Source organism: Chiroxiphia lanceolata, chromosome 11, assembly GCF_009829145.1.
Source record: "Chiroxiphia lanceolata isolate bChiLan1 chromosome 11, bChiLan1.pri, whole genome shotgun sequence".
NCBI classification, from domain to species: Eukaryota; Metazoa; Chordata; class Aves; order Passeriformes; family Pipridae; genus Chiroxiphia; species Chiroxiphia lanceolata.
In genome coordinates this window covers 9,754,393-9,773,554 of record NC_045647.1, presented here as the reverse complement: position 1 = coordinate 9,773,554, position 19,162 = coordinate 9,754,393, and the positions used below count along the sequence as shown (strand labels likewise).

Here is a 19,162-nt window from a genome sequence, read left to right as displayed (position 1 = left end):
TGGGATTGAGGTATTCTGTTGTTTCTCCAGGCCATATCCCTTCGTGCTGTTCTACTCCAAGTTCAATGGCGTTGAAATGTGTGTCGATGCCCGCACCTTTGGCAATGATGCCAGGTTCATCAGGCGTTCCTGCACCCCAAATGCAGAGGTAAATTCCCTCTTCACCATCACTGTAACTGCAAATACATGTTTTACATAAGCTTAGTGCTTTCCCTAACTTAAAATGCAGTATATGGGGTAAATTCTCTGTGTCTCTTGCTCGTTTGATGGTTTATACTTGGAATATGAGAAAGTTTGGGAACATGAGGGGGGAGTTTGGAAGAGAAATGTTTCTTTTATGTCTTTGCTTTGGCTTCAGAATGATACTTAGGGTAAGCAGGTGGGAGTAGGTGTAAATGGAAAAGCACAGGATGAGACAAGCAGTGAAGCAGGCTTTTCCCTACAGAGAATTTGGAATAGTTATTCATGGAACAGATAAGAACTACTTTGCAGGAGGAGGCTTTCCTCTTGGAAGTAGGAAATGCAAGGTGTGGAGATGTTAGTTTCTCTTTACTTTGTTTAACAAGGTTCGACATGTGATTGCCGATGGGATGATCCACCTATGTATCTATGCTGTTGCCACCATTGCCAAGGACACAGAGGTTACCATCGCCTTTGACTATGAGTACAACATCTGGTGAGTCCTTCACCTCGCCCGGGAGCTCTCCACTGCCCTCCTGGACTGGACATCTTCCTCCAGCCCTTTCCTCGCATTCTACATTTTGCTCCGTTTTCTACTGAATTGCATTTCCCGGCTATTCTGTCCAGTTCTGCTGGCATATTCTACAATAGAGGCCATAAGGTAGCCTGCTGTCCTTGCTTTGGCACGTGGTGAGATGTTTAGTAGGAGATGCATTGAATGTCTCTGTACAAGGGTTGAGAAATGAAGAGTGACACGAATTATGTTTGTGTTTTGGAGCAGCAATTATAAAGTGGACTGTGCGTGTCACAAGGGGAACCGGAATTGCCCTGTGCAGAAACGTAGCCCAAATGCTGCAGAACACCTACCTCCACCTGTTTTAGGCACACTAATTGGGGCAGAAACACGCCGGCGAAAAGCCCGTCGAAAGGAGCTAGAAATGGAACAGCAGAGCATTGCATCGGATGAGAACAGCAGTCAGCAAACGGAGGAAGTTCCTGAGGGACCTGCAGCAGTCAGTGACAATGAGGTAAAACCTTTGGCCCCCTTGTTATGTATGTTGTTACCATTCAGTGCTGTGGAATCTGATCCCATAGCTCTGGAATCTGAAGAACAGAAACTGCAGGAAGCCTTTTTTTAAATCTTTAGCACCTTAAATTGCTCAGAAATGTTCATAACTTTAAAATGGTACTGGATGTTGTTGATATACTAAGACTGGGCTTCTCTTTCAGGTGCCAGAGAAGGAGGAGAAACAAGAAGGGGAGAAAGAGGAGCCTGTAGATGAACAGGGAGCCTTGGTCCATGGCCGACGGGCAAGTACTTTTCTCTGTCTGGGTATCATCCCCCTTAGGACTGGCTTCATGCAGTGACCAACAGATCCAGTTTATTATTTCGCTTGTTTCAGCATGAATCCTGACTGTTAGTGGTCTTCAGTAAGTCAATTAACAGCAGCAAAAAAAAAAAGTGGTAAGAAACCACCTAGGTTGACTCCACATCATAGCATTTCTGTTAGGGTGCTGCAGATTAGGAGATATACAGCAGATTTGTCTCCTGATTGAAAGGTTTAACTGCTACTTTCAGGGCTGTTCTGTAGTCTAAAACATACCATTAGCAACACTATCAGCACCAGATTCAAAAAAGGTAATTGTACCTTCTGCCCTTCCTTATTGCCAGTACAAGAATTTATGGCATGATATAGAATCATAGCATAATTTGAGTTAGGACTTTCAAAGGTCATCTAGTCCTATCCCTCAGCAATGAGCAGGGACATTTTCAACTAGGTCATGTCATGATTTTTGTTAAAATTTAACCCCTTTTGCTCAGTTAGATTTGTTAACATGTATCTGTTCCCTGTATGAGTTTATAAACACATTGCCATGTGGCAAAAAGGTAGGAACAAGTGACAAATGTTAGTAAGAGGGTTAGACCACCAACAGTACTATTGGCACTTACTAGGAAATATCTTTGTGCTCCCAAGTTGTTGTTGTCTTAAACAGTCGTCTTGATCAAAATATTTCTTGATGCTCTGGGATCTTTGATAACACAGTCCTTTTTCAGCTTTCATCTGTGATGATTAGAGTGGTGGGTTTTTTCATTGTGCTTCTTATGGCTCCGGGGATTACTGCCTGGATTAGAATGTTTTATGCGTGTGAATGGAGCCGTTCTGGTACTACTTAATTCATTAATTTAAATAAATAAGCAAAAAATCCAAACACAAATAAACCAACCAACCAACCAACCCAAAAACCCAAGGAAGAAAGACTGAAAAATTGTTCCCATCTTTTTACCAGCCAACAAATATATTGGAACTAGCAGTTCCCTGTGTTTCTTTGCTCACCAGTACCACCACCTGTCTTCATCTAATCAGAGATATGGGTCTTCTAAGTATAATTTTCCTGAGAACGCTTTAAATGTTAAAATAGTGCAGCAACTTGCAGAGCCTAGGGCCATCCAGAGATCCTTGGATTATCTCATGGATTTTTTTAGAACAGATGAGATAAAGCAGTCAATTTCCATTGAAATTTGAATGAGAGCAGTCATCCATCAGACTGGCCTTTAGCTTGGAGGAAAGATCTCATTTTAATGCAGGGAAGCTGATCTCTTTCTGGGACAGAATAGTTCAATAAGGCTAAGTGAAGTGTTAGTTTCCCATGAACCTGTAAGCCCTGTTCCTGTAGGTTGCACCAGTTAATCTGCTTTAATGCGATTCAGTTTTCTATACTTGGCACCAGGTAAATACCCATATCTATAGTTTCCCCTGTCTCTCTTTGTGTGTGCGTGTATTGAATATTCTTGAACAGAAAGCTGTAAAAGGCCAGGCTGCTGTGACTGAGTACTGCTGTGTGCTTGAAGATACTTTCTCCTTCATGAAAAATCTCAGGAGACACTTGACCCCACTTCTTAAAATCCACTTGATTCATCCTATTTCTTGCCAGTCACTGCAACATTATTGTACTGGGCCTTTTACATGCATAATTACCAATTATTTCTGACACAGCTAGGTGATAAGATTTCCTGTCCTTTCTGTTTTCCTATCAAATGTGTCTGGTTTGCCTCTCTATTCTCTCATGTTCTGTTTTTCTTATCCACTATGTAAGCTGCTTAGACCAAAGCTTTTATTTTTGAGCTAGGTCATCTCCTGACATCAGGAAAGGAATGAACCTGGATCACTTTAGTCAGTTTGTGTGGTGTGTTATACTTGCTGCAAATTACTGAATCACTTACTTCTGTTGCCTCTGGCTTCTCTTTGCTTCTAACGTTTGGTCATTAGCAAGTAGCTCTGTTTGTTTCCAAGTTGCGGTTTTTAATTCTTCAAAATTACGCGTTTCCTCGTGGCTGTTTTATAAATATAACTCAGTAGTATCTAAGTGGTCCTATTTAAGAACAAAGTCGAGTTCTTCTAGTTACTCTATGAACACATGATTATGTTGTTGTTATTCTGGGAAATTTGCCATGGTGAAAAATGCAAATAACTGAAAAGAACTGCTTCTCTCTGTCCCCTGTCTGGCTTTTGTCATTGCTGTTTGGCAGTTGTTCTCCATCCTCTGCTGCTTCCCATATCTGTTTGTGCCTTCTCTTCCTTTTGTGCAGAATTCACCATGCTGACTTCAATTTACTCTTGTGTTCTAGTCACGGGAAGACAGGAAGGTAGAAGCCATCATGCACATGTTTGAGAACTTGGAAAAGAGAAAGAGGAGACGAGAGCAACCTTCAGATCGTAACAGCACTGACGCTGAAATCAACGTCAATTCTGAAGTTCCTGAGCCAGAGGAAATAAAAACAGAGACTCCTGAAACTGAAGATGGAAGTTCAGCACCAAGTGCTCCTCCCGCAAATGTTCCTAACAGTAACAGCAGTACTGGGGTTAACACACGGCGGTCTTCACAAGTAGCGGTAAGATGAAGATAGGACTGTTTGATACCTTCTGCCAAGCTCAGAGCATATCTGGTCATAAGATGGTTCAGGTTGGGAGGAGCTTTGTGGGCTCTCTAGTCTATTCTGAGTCAGGTAGGGTCAGCTCTGAGGTCAAACCTGGCTAGCCAAGGTTTTACCCAGTCTCGAAAACCTCCAGGGATGGAGATTCACAGGCCCTCTGGAAAACCTCTTCAAATTCGTAACTGTTCTTATAGTGAAAAAATTTTGCCATGTATCCAGTCTGAGCCTCTCGTTTCAGTGTATGTACATTGATGCACCACTGCATCTTCTTGGTGACTTCAGGCTGGTTGTAGAAAGGCTACTGTTACATCCCCTTCTGTCCTCTCTGGGCTGAACAAGCCCGGCTCCTTCACTGGGTGGGCCCCTTCTGTGCTGGCGTGAGCTTAAGTTGGATGCATAACTGCAGTGATGGAGTTCTTTACCCAATCTACTTTGGATACATGTGTTCCCATTTTATGGCAGGGCCCAGACACTTGCCTGGAATGCTCCATGTCAGCTCAGGTCAGGAGTAAGAGCAGTTACCTTGAGACAAGCGGCAAGTTTCATATTGCTGCTTTCTTCCTAAAGACCCGTGTTCTGGTTGATCCTTTTAAGAACGCAGAAGACAAAACGATAATTTGCCAGTGTTGAAGGGTCCCCAAGGCCATCTTATGAACCAACACAGAGTCCAACAAGATTTTGAGAGTCAGGTAGTGTCAATCTCAATTCTTGATCCTGTATGCAGAGAAAAGGAATACCCTTAGAGGTGCTTGGACTAATGACAGTTTATATTGTAGGAAGCTGTCCCTGAAAAACCAGTGACTAAGCCAGCTCCAGCAAAACCCTCCAGGCCCCGACCAAAAAGTCGTTTCTCTCGATACCGGACCAGTTCAGCACAAAGACTGAGAAGGCAGAAACAAGCCAGTTCCCAGCAAGCTGAACTCACGCAGGCTGTCCCAGAGGAAGGAAGCACTGCCAGCTTGGTAACCACAACAGATGTCAGCAATGTGGAAGGGCCAGGAGAAGGCAGACAGTTGACGGGATCTGACCCAGCCGCTGTCCTGGCTGCGGGATCTCAGTCTAATCGAGCTGCAGTAAAGTACCCCAAAACTAAAAAGGTAAATATGATCAAGTGCTCAAAGGTGGGATGGCAAGGCAGGCTGGGGGGTATCCGGTTAGGACGGAGCAAAGAGGTTGGCTTTCAACTTAGAATTGAAGACCAAGAGGGAATGTGACTGCAACTGTAATGTACAAGCTAGGATAAACTTGTAAGGGCAAGGGGGAAAAATTGGAGAAGATAGCAGGCAACTGCCACATGCTGGGCATAAATTAGGTGTTACAGGTTTGTGTTAGAAACTAGTTTTGAACAAGGTGATCAAGTTCTCCGAGAACCTTTTAATAAGACAAATGGAGCATAAAATCAAGCTACTTCTGTAACACTGGATTACTTCTTGTGCCTGCCACAAGTGAAAATTGGGTTTGACACAGGAAGTCCTGCCTGTGTTCTTCCTGTTGAGGAGGAGAGGTGTTCTACCTGAGCATTGCTTCCCCATACACCATTGTGCCACATTGCCCTTCTTCTTCACCTGTGCTGGTTGCATTGACATGTGTGTTTTCTCCTTCAGTATCTTGTTACCGAATGGCTGAACGACAAGGCAGAAAAGCAGGAGTGTCCTATTGAGTGTCCTCTGCGCATTACTACGGACCCAACAGTTTTGGCAACTACCCTAAATATGTTGCCAGGTCTCATCCACTCCCCGCTGATTTGTACCACACCTAAACACTACATTCGCTTTGGTTCACCTTTCAACCCAGAGAGACGTCGAAGGCCCTTTCTGTTGGATGGAATTTACAGCTCCTGTAAAAAGGTATGTTTGCTCATGTCTTACCTTCATGGGCTCTATACTCATCCAGCTCTTACTGGCCCCCTTGTAAAGCAGTTGTGTCCTCTTGGAGTTTATTTCCATGTATTCCTGCTGAGCTGGTGTGTTGATGCAGTGTCCAGACTGCTGACTTTCTCCTAGTCACTGTTCTGTTACAGTGAACATGTACTTTCAGATACATGTACTTTTAGAAACATGTACTTTCAGATACACAGTGGCTGTTTATTATCCAGCATATGCGATTCAAAGAGTGTTTCATTCAATTGTTGCCCTTAGAAAGTTTTATGTTACTACTTTCACAGTTACTCCATCAACAGATGGTTGGCATTGTGGGGATAGGACAGTGTTGCAGAGGACCTCAAGAAAACAGTACCCCAGTCAAGATCCATTGTCTTTGGAAGAGCCTGTGTGGTTTAAAAGCTTTGAGTTTGCCTATTTGCAAGAGCAGGTTCACAGCTCTTTGATTGGGATCCTAGACAGCCTATCTGCAATAGGTTCTTGAGGCCATGCAGGAAGCCTGAACTGTGCACAGCTGTGGATTCCTCCAGAGATGGCCAGTAAATGCCAGTATTTACCCATCCACAGGGAAACAGTAGCCAGGTTAGTTTGCTTGATCAGATTTGTATCAGAATCCATCTTGCTGTTGGCTTTGCTCAGAGATTTTTCCAGTTCCTTGGGATCCTGAGAACAATGATGTGGAAATCCTTTCTGATCAAACTGTCTTGGTAGCTTTCAGAGTCAGGTACCATGTCCTGGTTTCTTTGCCTTCCTTTGTTTGAAGGTGTTTTTCCAGAGAAAATCTTTGGACTTTACTGTTTCCACCTTCAGCCAATTTGTTGTCATGCCCTAACAGGCACCTACTAAAAGAAGCTGAGGTCTCTCTTTGGTATTTACTTTTTTAGGTAAAGCTCTTCATGGTTCATATATAGAAGTATGAACAAAACCTTGTCTGTTTCTGTGTGCCTGGGCAACCTCCTCAAGCATCTTTGAGAACTGCAAGGTTTGAGCTGCTTTTTGAACTTGAACAGTATCTTTAAGCCTCAGGGAAGAGAGAAGCATCCGGAGCAAAGCTGGCACAGTTATTTGGAGTTCTCTGCTCAGTGCAGTTGCTGTGCAACTACCAGCAAGCTCACAATTGAGTGAAAACTGTTGTGATGGAACAAGTCTTCTGATCTTTTGCTACATTTGACTATTTTCTAGTCAAATGATAATTCTCACTGCTGGAGAGGGAATGGACTAATTTCACTACAGATGACTTTCATTTAGTCCACACCTTCCTCAAAGCTGAGTGTCCAAAACTTGTGTTGCAGCAGGGACATTTTCAAAGCAGAAAGGTGTCTTTTAGCCTGTTAGTATATTTTGTGCATACCAGTATGATGGAGTTTTCTTTGACAGGTTGATTTAAACTCATGTTCAGTTCATGATTTAGTGTGTTAGAACAACCCATTAGTTTTCTAGCCTGTAATTTTAGAAGTGGTTGGTTTTGACTTTATATGGTACTTTGTTCTATCCTGTGCTAAGGTGTGCACTGTTTTTGCTTGTCCATTTCCCAGTATAGTAGGAAAATTGTGAATGCTGTCATTCAGCATGTTCCTGTTTCTTAATCTGAAAATTTAAATGCAATGTCTATCCATTATCTAAATAATTAATAAAATACTGAAAGCTGCTTTTTCCAGAACAGATGTTGCAGAAATAATTTGTTAGATTTCTGCTTTTTGAATGTAAATGTTTAACTGTCCTAGTGAGGTTTTTTGTCCACTTTGTTAGGAGATCCATAGCTTTTTCTTGGAAGATGCTTGTTAGCATTTGGTGGTTTTATGACTTAACAGTCTGGAGATGTAGAAATCTGCTTCTCATGTTCAGGAATGTTTAGAAAACTCACAGGGAACACCTCCTTTTCAGCCAGCTGAGGTCTAGAAATGGTCCAGAACTTGATGACATTGGTCTCTCAAGACCTGATCTTTGTCTTGTCTACTTTTGACTACTCAGCCAGGGAGGTTGATTTATAAAGGCTGTTGAAATAGATCACATATTTTCTTGGATTGTCAGCAGGCCTCATCCTTAAACTACTGAGAACTGTGCCAAAAATTCAGCTGATGATCTCAGTTTGCATCCAAAGCATGGCAGTGTCTGAACCTCGCAAGGAAACTGAACTGTAACCTGCTCTCACGTTAATCACACACTGTACAGTGACTTGGCTGTCAGATCAGATGCCACGTTTGAGGTAGTGGTGCTCCAGACTGGCTGGCACTTCTCACTTTTCCTGGTGGCCGCAGTGGAATCCATTGAGTTACATTTGAACAGAGAAGAAGCGTCTGCTGTACAGTAGTGAAGGCCATCAAAGTAGATCCTGTCACCTGCTCTTCACCCTCGTATTGAAGTTTTCACTTTGAGGATTGTGGCCTCTGAGTTTCTGATGCACTTTCACGATAGCTTTGAGGAATCATAAGACATACACGTGTATCTCTAATAGGATACACATTGCTGGCATGCAGATGAACTGTGGATTGCTGAAAGGTAAAATTACAATTTTAAACCTCTCTGGGAGAAGAAAAGTCTGGTAAAGTGAGTCCCCTGGGTAAACTGCACAAATGAAAATTGCTCTTTGCTTTTTTTCAGCAGTTTGCTCTCATTTTACTGAATCACCTGAGTGTTTTCCCTTATATTGCAGCAGTTATTTTTATAGTAAAGGTAGTTCCTGCCTGCCATAAAGAGTCAGTTTGTATCAAGATACAGAGGTAGCACACCTGCTGCAGCAGCTGATTTGCTGAGGCTTCAATTCATGTTCTCTTGTATGAGGTCTGATACATTCTTTATTGTCCATGTTCAGAAGACCACTGTGACTTTTATCTTTTTTAATAGTAGCTGAAGAAAAGGTTTTGTTTGGTTTTTTTTTTCTTGGTTTGCCCTCCTTGAAAAGTGCTGCTTGCCTTTTTATCAGATTTTTTTGCTCTCTGTCTCTGGCAGCAAGCACAGTCCTGAAAGAATTGTAATGTGATTAAACTCAGCCATTTCTCTGCTGGAATTGTTAAAGCAGAATCTATGTTAAGCTCTAATATGCCTTAGTGGAGCAGAGGTCTCCTGTGTTTGTTTTCCTGGGCAGGAAACAGCTTTTTTTGCAAAAACCAGGGGATGTAGACAGTCCATCACATTTGCGTCCCTTTTCTTTTAAATTGTGATTGTTTTGATTAATTTTTAGGTACCAGTGTTTTGCATTTTTATGTTTATAATTTGCCCTTTACTTATCTTTGTGTTACTGCTGAGGATTGCTGCTCCCAGAACACATCCCATCAAGAGCACAGTCAGCCCCGTCACAGTAGGTGGTGGGCTCGGTGCTGACAGCTGTGTTCTAACAGCTCCTGCCTGAGCGCACGCGAGGGAGGTAATCCCGGTGTTCTGAGCAGCCTGCCCTGCTCCACAAGAGCGTAGGAGTCTGAGTGCATCCTGCAAGATGACATAGAAAGTACCCGAGGAGTTTCACGTTTATGTAGTCTCGTTCTGTTTCAGCGCTGGATCAAACAAGCCCTGGAAGAGGGGATGACTCAGACCTCACCAGCTCCTCAAGAGAACAGAGCCCAGTGTCTATACCAAAGTAACGAGAACAGCAGCTCCTCCAGCATCTGCAAAGATGACACAGGTAAGTGCTCAGCACCATCAGGGCAGCGCTGGCTCTGGAGTCAAACTGGGGGAGTTGCCGAGTAGCAAAGGCAGCTGTACAAGTGATATCTCAGTGTGCACTGCTGCCTGATGGCACAGCTCTGTGGTAGGTGAGAATGTTGCTTTGTTGTTCACTGAAATTTCTGCAGACCCATTCTAGCTTGAGCATGTGCAAAGTTTCTCAGTATTTTTTTGTAAAAAGATAATAATTTAATCTTGCATCATCAGCCTCAGTGTTGTGTGATCTTTTGTACAATAGAAGGGATGGGGGGGGAAGTGAGTACAGTGTTATCTCTTTTCATCAGGATGTTAGATGGGCAATTAAATACCTGCTGACTGCAGGAAGATACAGGAAAGTCTTACAGGCACGTGTGTAATAGACAAATGACTAAGTCTCAAAGATGGAGAAGTTAAAAATCTATGAGTAAAGGAACAGAATGGTTAAATACTGTGTTTGAATCCTTTTACAGAGAAAGAGAGTGAAGATCTGCCCAGCCAGGGATCAGTTTTCCAAGGATGGCAGGAGGCTAGACAACAGAGACATTATACAGAATTGATTATTGAAAAGTTAGATAAACAGGAAATGAACAGAATGCCAGAAGCAATAAATGTACATCCTGAGCAAGAACTGAAGAAGCAAACAACTGAACTGTAGAATTTACTGATTTTTTTTTTTTTTTTTTTTTTAACCTGAGCATCAGAAAAGATTATTATTTTAAAGAGGAGTAGCCCTGAGGGAAAGGCTTTAATCCTTTATGGAAGTGAAATGTGTTTGGGCTGTATTGATGTAGCCTATAGGGGACTGTTAGGTTCAGGTAGCAATAATTGAGCTACCTCTGGTTTGTTTGTAACAGTGACAGTGACACGTCCTCTGACCCCTCTTCTTCATTCTTCTCTACTCTTTTCATCCTTTCCTGTCTTCCTTTCCCCTAGCTCCTTCTTGTGCAAACTTCTAGTTGAAATATTTCCTTTCCTTGTTCACTGCATGTTCCTGACTATGAGTTGTCCTGTTAGCAGTATCTAGAACATTGCTAAAGAAGTAATTCAGGGGTACTTCATTAGTAGGAATCTTTTGTAATTGCATTGAAGACTCATGGGCTTCATTTGGCTGGGGAAGGAGACAATGTGATTTGTTAAGGTTAATGGTTCAGCCCTGTTTACTTTTCAGACTTGCTGAGTCCCCTGAAGAAGTGGAAGTCTCGCTACTTGATGGAACAGAATGTTAAGAAGCTGCTGCGGCCACTGTCTCCCGTGACCCCTCCACCTCCCATTCCCTCAGTTCCTGGCTCAGCGAGCCCACAGCTGGCTACACCCTGCTCCTCACTGCCTGGAGAGGAGGAGAGTCGCAATGGCTATGGTGTGATGTTCTCACCAATCCCCTCTCTGGCTGCCAGTCGCTGCAATACTCCACTACAGTTCGAGGTAAATCTGCCCAGCACTGAGGGTGCTAAAAAGAGGAATGGGAATATTTGTAGCAAGGGCGACACTTGGGACACCCTCCTTTTGGAGTGTGTGGCTATATTGCTGACCAGCATCACAGTGTCAGCCTCAAGAGCACCGCTGCCTTTCTCCCCTACTCCACTTCTGACCAAATCTCCTACTGTGTTAAATGTCAAACCTCACTTTGTAGCTGTGAGTAACATTAGTCTTACGTTGTTTTTTCTATTTCTGCAGCGTAGCTCCTGAATTTTGGAGGTTTTTCAGTGATCTTTAATCATCTTTCCCACTTCAGATCCCTGTGCCAATGTGGCTTCCAAACCCTGCCTCCTCCAAAGAGTGCAGTAGTGTTCCATTTCTCAAAGGCTGTCTGCCATTCTCACCTTCTCTTTCTCCAAACAGCTTTCAGTAACCCCAAGTGTGGTAGAAATACTTTACATCAGCTTCCACCGTATCCTTTGGTTTTTCTTTACCTTGATTGGGTAGAAAGAAAATACTGTAATACCTTTGATTTCTTAATACTTTACTTTTGCAAAAATCAGCACTAGTAGTGAGAAGGCTCTGTAGGTGGTTTCCATTGCTCTAAACTCTGTGGGAGAATTACCAGCATTCATCCCACCAGGACCTTCCACTTTCTGTTGCTGCTCTGTGCCTGTGAGTAGGGATCATGCTGTTTGCAGGTTTAGTTTTGTTTTCTAGCATGGCATATTTTCATTAAAAACCTGTGGAACTCTTCAGGCCAGCTGCTCGTACTCTGCCAGTTAAAACCAGTGCAGTGATGGACTGCTCCATACTAGGGACTATTTTGCAGGAATCCCTCATTCATTTTGCAACAGGTGGTATTTTTAGCTTAGTGTGCTTTGATTATTTTCTTTGAGAGCCCTGTCTTGTAAGTTGTTTGAGGGGCAGCTCTGTAGAGGTTAGCAGGGAAGAATTGTGGAGCATGAGGAGAGAGACAAAAGACTGTTCCAGGCAGAGAGCTCAATAGGAAATGATCCTTTCCCTAGCAGTGGTTAAGGAGGCAGCTCAGGGCAGTGTTGCCACAGTCTAATCATCCCTTTCCTCTCCCACAATAGTGTTAGTTAACTAGCCTTGATTTCACTGGGTATCTATAACTTAACTTGTCTTTCTCCTTTTTTCCTCTTGAAAGGAGTCTAACAACTCACTGGACCATAGGCTCCTCCATTAAAACTTTTGTATTTCCTCCCATGCACCTCATTCATAATATCATTGTTTTAATGTCATGTCTGTTTCATTTCGTTATCATCAGTTCTAACTGGAGGGAATGCATCTCCCCACATATAAAGCTTTATGCTTCAGTCCTGTGACCCTGTGGGAAGAGAGTGACAGAAAGATTCTTCCATCAGTTCACAAGCTTCCTCAAGGAAGCTTGTCTTCTTAGAAATACATTTTTGAAGGCTTTTAAGAAAGTTCCTTCTTGACTGATTTCCTAGCTGCTCTCTGAAAAATTTGTATCATAAGCCTTCTGAAGCTCTGGTTGTCGGCTTTTTACAGACTGAGTTTTTTCAGACTGTTTTGTGACCTTTTTAGACTGGAAACAATTTAGAGGATGCTTAGCCCTGCATATTCATAGGAGTGACTAGAAGCATGAGGACATGCATCTGCTTTTTCTGTGGAGTTTGTCAGAATTTTTTTTTAGCTAACAAATTTGAGATTCCTCAGTTTTGTAAGGTTTTCTGCTTTGCACAAGACAGCGACTGCTGCCATATTTCTCTGGGAAACCTTCTTCTCTGATTCTATTTTAGGCCTTCTCATTAGCATGGAAAGGGAAGTGCTTGGGAAGGAGCCCTTAACTGCTGTCAAGGGCATACACTGCCTTTACTGATAGGTGCTCAAATGATATGACATTTCATAAAGCTGGCTGTCCACACCTCTTCTCTTGACTTTGTCTGGAAAGGTGACCCACAGTGGACTGAAGGAAACTGTTTTGGTTTTTAGTGTAGTGTCTTTGAAAGGTCACCGTAGTGTTTGAGGGATCTTAGTTTACTTTTTGGGCTAAACCAGGCTTTCCATCTCTCCCATGTTCCCAGAATAAACACCATAAATTTCTTTCTCTATATTTCATGGTGCAAACTCTGTCTGACAGCATCAGAAATATAAAGAGTAAAATGCTGCTTTTGTTAATGTTCACGTTCTGCTTTGGGTTCTAAGTTGCATCATGAGATGCAGTAACCCAGTCCTATCTAAGTTGCATCATGAGATGCAGTAACCCAGTCCTATCTGTGCTTCCAGGAAGCTTTAGAACCCACTTAACCAACCACATTGCTGTCCAGGCTGGAGCCAGTTCCTGGGATGGTTTTTGTTTAGAATAGCCATTGCTAACCTCTCTGCTTGTGTTTTGTACGTTGTATTTTGCTTCTTGACTTTTTAAGTAGATGAATAACTAGATGCTTTTCCCTCCTCTAGAACGTATCCTCCCCCGAGAGTTCCCCTGCGCATAGGCCCGAGTCCATGTCACCTGAGGTAGTTACCGCACCCGGCCCGGGAGCGCGCGCGTGACTGCGCGTGTGTGCTGGGAGGGGAGGGGTGAGGGGCATGGCGGCAGTGGGAATAAGTGTGGAGCGTTAGTCACAGCAAGGCTGAGGAGAGTTTTCAGGGTTGTCACAAGAGAGCAAACAAATTGAAGACTGGAATTTTTGATTCACTTGTTGACCCTGGTGGGAAGACTTGGTATGTCTCAGCTGTTGAGGTGAAGGCAAGAGATCTGGGCACTCTGCAAATGTCATCGTCAATGTCAGACCCAGCCCAGCAGATAAGTGGTCTGTGATATTTACTCAGCAGTGCCAAAGTGACTGCTGGGGAAGGGAATGCACTCACCACTAGTTTTGACTTACGAGCACACAGTGGTGCACCTGACCTGCTCTCTTCAGCCTTGACTTATCTAAACCCGCTCACTTGAAGACTGAAAATGTTGAGGAGATGCCACAAAGTAGTACTTTGCTTACCTAGTGCCTTGTTGTAAAATATGAGGTGAACTGCCTTGCTCAGAGACTGTTTCATAGTAGAAAATCTGTGCTCATCTCCAATGTGGTGGATTGCTTGGAGCTGTAATACAGCAGGGGAAACATTTTCAACGACAGCAGGAGAGGAGAGCTGGTGCCTGGTGCTGCTGTGTTTTTCCCTCTGCACTGTAGTCCTGCAAAAAGGATGAAATCTTGTCAGTTATACTCATTGTCTGAGATCCTGACATATTAACATGGTGAAGGAGATGATTATTCTACTGCCCTGGAGGGTTTTTGGCACTTCAAGTAGATAAATGGATAAACTGTTGTATCAGTGCCTAGTGCTCCAGAAACTGTGACAGCACAAAGATGATGCCATTGTGGTTTTGTTGGATATTGTAAAATGTAGAAATGCAGTAAAAATTAAATGAATGTACTATTGTTGGAGATTTCCAAAGCTCACAATAAGTGAAAACAAATGGCTTAGATGTCCTGGGTATTTTATTGTTAGGAAGTTAGTAGTGGCTGACTTGGGAGAGTCAAGAACTTGGCTAATATAACAGCAAAAGGACAGCAGAAGTTTTCTGTTCTCTCTCCATAATTAATATAGCTACTGCTATGTGTTAACATCAGCTTGGGGACGTATGAGGCAATTGAAAATGCTTGTTTGAATTCACTGACTGCCTGGGGATAGTGCCAAGCCTTATCCTCTTGTTGCAGAAAGACTGCTGAAGGGGAAAGGGCATCCCATTCTGGACAGCTGAACTGATCATTGTTTAGTCTGTCATTCCCCTGTGGAATGAGCAAAACAGTGCAGGAGAGACCCTACGGGGTAATCAGAAAGGAACTGGGAAGCAGGAAGCTAGCACTGTACAGAGCGCTTTCTGACTTGAATTTCTCTCCCCACCCTTGCCTGACACTTTTCCTGTCTTCCCGCCCCCTGCCTGTATCCTTCTTGGACTTTCCAGGTCTGCCTCCGATCCGACCTGGATTCGAAGGGAGGGTACTTGGATTCCAGTGCAAACCAAGAACGGCCGTCGCTGCTCAGCTTTGGATCCTCTGATGTGGCTCCACAGCCCTCCATAAACTCTACTTCAGAGATGAACTTCCCAGGGAAAAGTGGGGAAGCACAGATGCTGCTACGAAGCTCTGATCAGGCTTTTCGGACAGAGTTTAATTTAATGTATGCCTTCTCCCCATTGAACGCTATGCCACGTGTAGATGGGTTGTTGCGGGGGTCTCCTCCTTTGGGAGAGAGGAAGCCCATGAATTCAGAAGCGGGATGCTGCAGATCTCCTGCTGAAGGGTATTTCGGCAGACACGAGTCGGGGCTGCTCAAAGAGGCAGCGCACGGATCCATGTCTCCCTGCGGCGAGAGGGCTTGCGAGGGCGTCAGAGCTGCTCCGCAGAATCCACCGCAGAGGAAGAAGGCAAGTATTCCTGAAAAAGAAATTCTTAGGTTGCAGGAACCTCTGTGGGAACTGTAAACACCACAGGAAAGACTTACAGGCAGAACGAAGAGAGTCTGGGCGAGTAATCCAGGCATCCAGTGCCTGGGTGAAAACAGTTGTTGAAAGAGAGTTGTTACCCTTTAGGCAAGATTTTGATGTGAGAGGTGGAAGAAAAAGACCACAGTGAAAATACCTCTTCTGGGAGCACAGAAAGTAGAGCAGGATGCTGGCAGCTTTCATCAACAGTTGTTAAAATGAGACAAGACCCAGAGCAATAATACAGTGCAGCTGTACAGCTGGTGGAGGTATTATTTGTCAGGATGAAAAGGGTCCTTAGTAGGTAAGAGGATCTAATGTTTCAAAAGAAAACATAGTCTGTTTATTAGAACATATTAGAACATTTCCATAACATTGCAAAGAAAGTAGATGAAGGTCATTACTTAAAAGTTAGCTCTTTGAAACTAAAACCACAGGAATATGGTTTAAAGAAACCAAATACCCTATTGGTTTCTTACAGCAGGCCAGTGACCCTCATGGGACTAAAACTGAGTGAAAATGGTGAGTCAAGGTGGTGCTGTGATAAAATAGGGTACTTGTGGGACAAATACTGGTGCCTTTTCCTGTGCTTGGATTTCTTTTTTTATGGCAAGTGTGATAACTCAGATCACTTGTATAACGGTCCAACTGGATGGAATATCTTATTTCCATTCCATTTCTGGGGGCTCTTGATTTTTATTTTCCTTTGGTTTTCTTTTAAAGTTACACTTATCTTAAAACCTTCACATGTTGAGTTACTTTTGGAAATAGCCTGTTCAGTATTTTAGCATCATAAAGCCTTCTGTATGGGCATTGAGTCATAGTTGATAAATTCTTCATCAGAGCTGCCTTCTGTGAGTCCTTTATGGCTCTGTGCCTTATAATAACTCTGAGGGAACACACACTGAAAGATAAAGGCTCAGCTGGAAATATTTTGGTTCTGCTGTCCCTGTGTTGCGGGACTGGGTTATCTTTGGTTGGTGTCTTTGACAAATGTGAGACTGCTTTGCAGAAAATACATTCTACCTTTGCTAAAAGCAGCTTGTTTAGGTGGCAGTGCTGGAAGATTGCGATGCCTCCATAGCAGGGACCTGCTCTAAGCAAGTTGAAGTTCTGTGCTAGGCTTCACCGAGCTTTTGGCATTAATGTGGCTGAACTAATACACATGAATGGGGCACTGAAGATGCCAGTTCTGTGAAGAAGGCTCTTATTACCTGTTCCAGGGATGTACAGATATTGAAAAAAATTACATAATATCACAAACTGGAGAGTGTGAAGGATTTTGAGAGAAGGGAGGATATAGAGGCTTGATGCTTGAATATGCATGCATGTCCTGAAGTAATGAGAAAATCCAGGTTGTTAGAGAAGCAAACTAGCTGGATGTTTCTGCTGAAATAATGGTCATAAAAAGTAAAACGGCATGGCAGTTCAAATCTGTACCACTTAGCTCTGCAGATTCAGGAAGAGTTGATAATCCCACTTTGCCTCATCAAGTCTTATCTGCAAACCCAGGGAAATAGATTTTTTAAATGGTGTGTGGGCATGTTCCTCCTCCTTGTCCTAGTCCACTGCGTTCCCTGAGTCATGTCTGTGCTGTCTCTCCCAGGTATCCCTACTGGAATACCGCAAGCGGAAACAGGAGGCCAAGGAGGGCGGCGATTCGGTGCGAGGGGCGGGGACCCCCACCCGGCAGGGCAGCAGCTCCTCTGGGACTGACACAGACGGCCCGTCGGGCTCCGCAGCGCGAACCCCGTCCTCCCCACAAAGTGGCTTCTCCCCTTCTCATCCCTCCCTGCCTCACGTAGAGGACATCAGCCCACCGGACTCCAGGGGCTGTGGTTCTTCATCATCACTCAGCAAATCCCAGGAGAGCATCAGCAGTAGGTGGTGAGTGTCATCCTTCCAAGCCAGCCTGAGATTGTTCCACAGGGAAGGACTGAACTCTGTAGGAGGTATTTCCATAACAATATGTGCAGTGGGATGGATTCAGTTGGGTCTCTTGGTATTGTTCTCTTTCTTGATTGCTAAACAACCGTGAAGGATACCAGCAGCCTTCTCCGCCTGCCCTTTAGATATCAAAAATCTGTCTTGAAACATATGAAGTTAAGCAGTTGTTGCTATTCCACCAGTTCCCATTTGAGGTCTTGGGTTGGAAGGTCTTGCCCATGCAATGAAAATGTAATCCAGGTCTTTTCTTGATGAACCTCCACACTTTTTGGACGTGAGTGATACTAAGTCCACTCTGAAGGGAAGCTCTCAGCCCTCTTCAACTTTGCATTTAAGAAGCAGAGACAGAGCAACAACTTCAGCTTTCCTAATGCCCTGTAAATACAGCTTGAAGAACAGTTACCCGGCTGTGGTTGGTGGCTTGCCAAAGGCACAGAAAAACCACCCTTATTGTGTTACCATGAGCAGGTTTGATAAGGAGAAAGGCTCATCTTCAAAAACACTTGAACCTGATAGTAATGTCTGGTCCAAACCATTAAGTACTGCAGCACTGAAATGCCGAGTGTGGCTTTGTAGTGCCTGCGCAGTGACGGCTGGGATGTTCTGACTGGAGCTGTGTAGGACACTGGCTCTGCTGTTCTGCATTCAGGTTCTGTTTGTGCACACCACAGGCAGAAAGGCACACACACCTCTCCTGGTGCTGATCCTCCACGTGCGTGGCTGTGTCACTGCTCGGATAATGGCAGGGGGATGGCAAGGGGAGAGATGCAAAGCAATGCTGAAGGCAGTGAGAAGTATGAAGTTTAGGTTGAAAGTGCTTAGGTACTTGGGTGACTTTGCAGGAGTAATAAGATCTGTTTCCTTCCTTTTTCCATCAATTTTCAAGCAGAGATCAATAGAAACAATTGTCTTGTATCTCTCTGACAGTTCTCTGTCTACCAGATGACCTTCTGCCAGATCATGGGACTGGCCACAGCTGAGGCAGTCTGCTAATGATTAGTTTACCATCATTATTCTGTTATCAAATAGTCTATACAAGTGATAATATCCCATGTTCTTCCCCTCTTCTCCTGTGCTGCTTCCTTCTGCTTGTAAAAGAGCGGAAAAAACCCCCAAAACAGCTGAATTAGCTAAAACTAGTTCAGGGTGAGGTGTCAGTGTGGCATCCTTGCTCTAGTAGCATGTTTTATGTGCTGTGAGCTTCATCTGCTGCTCCTCAGCAGGTGCTGCTCTGGCTTCAGTTTCTCACGTGGTTTCAGGAGCAAGTATTGTGTGGGAATAAAGATCCTGTTGTTATGGGACACTGGATATAAAGTTGAAACCATACTGATAACGTTTTGAAATGGGATTAAGTAGATTTGCTGCCCTTTAAATTCTTGGGTTTCTGTGTTTTAATGGGCAAGGCTGACAAATGTACAGTCACCTTCTACTTTTAAGAAATATATTAGAACCTGCATGTTTCTGAGCTAAAATTATGACCCAATTTCATCTTTAACTCTCAGTGCTTACATGTCAGATACATTTCCAGATAGTCACAATAATAGTAGGAACAGAAGAAAATGGTGGGAACTAAAATTCCATGCCTTAATTTGCACAGTTTTCCAGATTTTTGCTGAATTCTGCACTAGTTGCTGATAGCTTTCATTAAAAGAAATAGGAAGTTTGTCTCCTTCACTTGCCAAGATAGACATCACA

The 19,162-nt window shown here is 43.6% G+C and overlaps 1 protein-coding gene across 1 annotated transcript in view; it reads left to right on the top strand.

Moving 5' to 3' along the window:
• Positions 1-19,162, top strand: part of SETD5 (SET domain containing 5) — a 65,135-nt gene that overhangs the window by 39,370 nt on the left and 6,603 nt on the right. The window contains exons 10-21 of the mRNA XM_032698852.1: positions 31-148; positions 567-676; positions 962-1,208; positions 1,411-1,491; positions 3,809-4,072; positions 4,891-5,211; positions 5,719-5,961; positions 9,484-9,613; positions 10,802-11,055; positions 13,498-13,554; positions 15,002-15,463; positions 17,127-17,407. Of these exons, the coding sequence (XP_032554743.1) occupies positions 31-148; positions 567-676; positions 962-1,208; positions 1,411-1,491; positions 3,809-4,072; positions 4,891-5,211; positions 5,719-5,961; positions 9,484-9,613; positions 10,802-11,055; positions 13,498-13,554; positions 15,002-15,463; positions 17,127-17,407 (2,568 nt within the window). The remainder of the gene's footprint in view (positions 1-30; positions 149-566; positions 677-961; positions 1,209-1,410; positions 1,492-3,808; positions 4,073-4,890; positions 5,212-5,718; positions 5,962-9,483; positions 9,614-10,801; positions 11,056-13,497; positions 13,555-15,001; positions 15,464-17,126; positions 17,408-19,162) is intronic.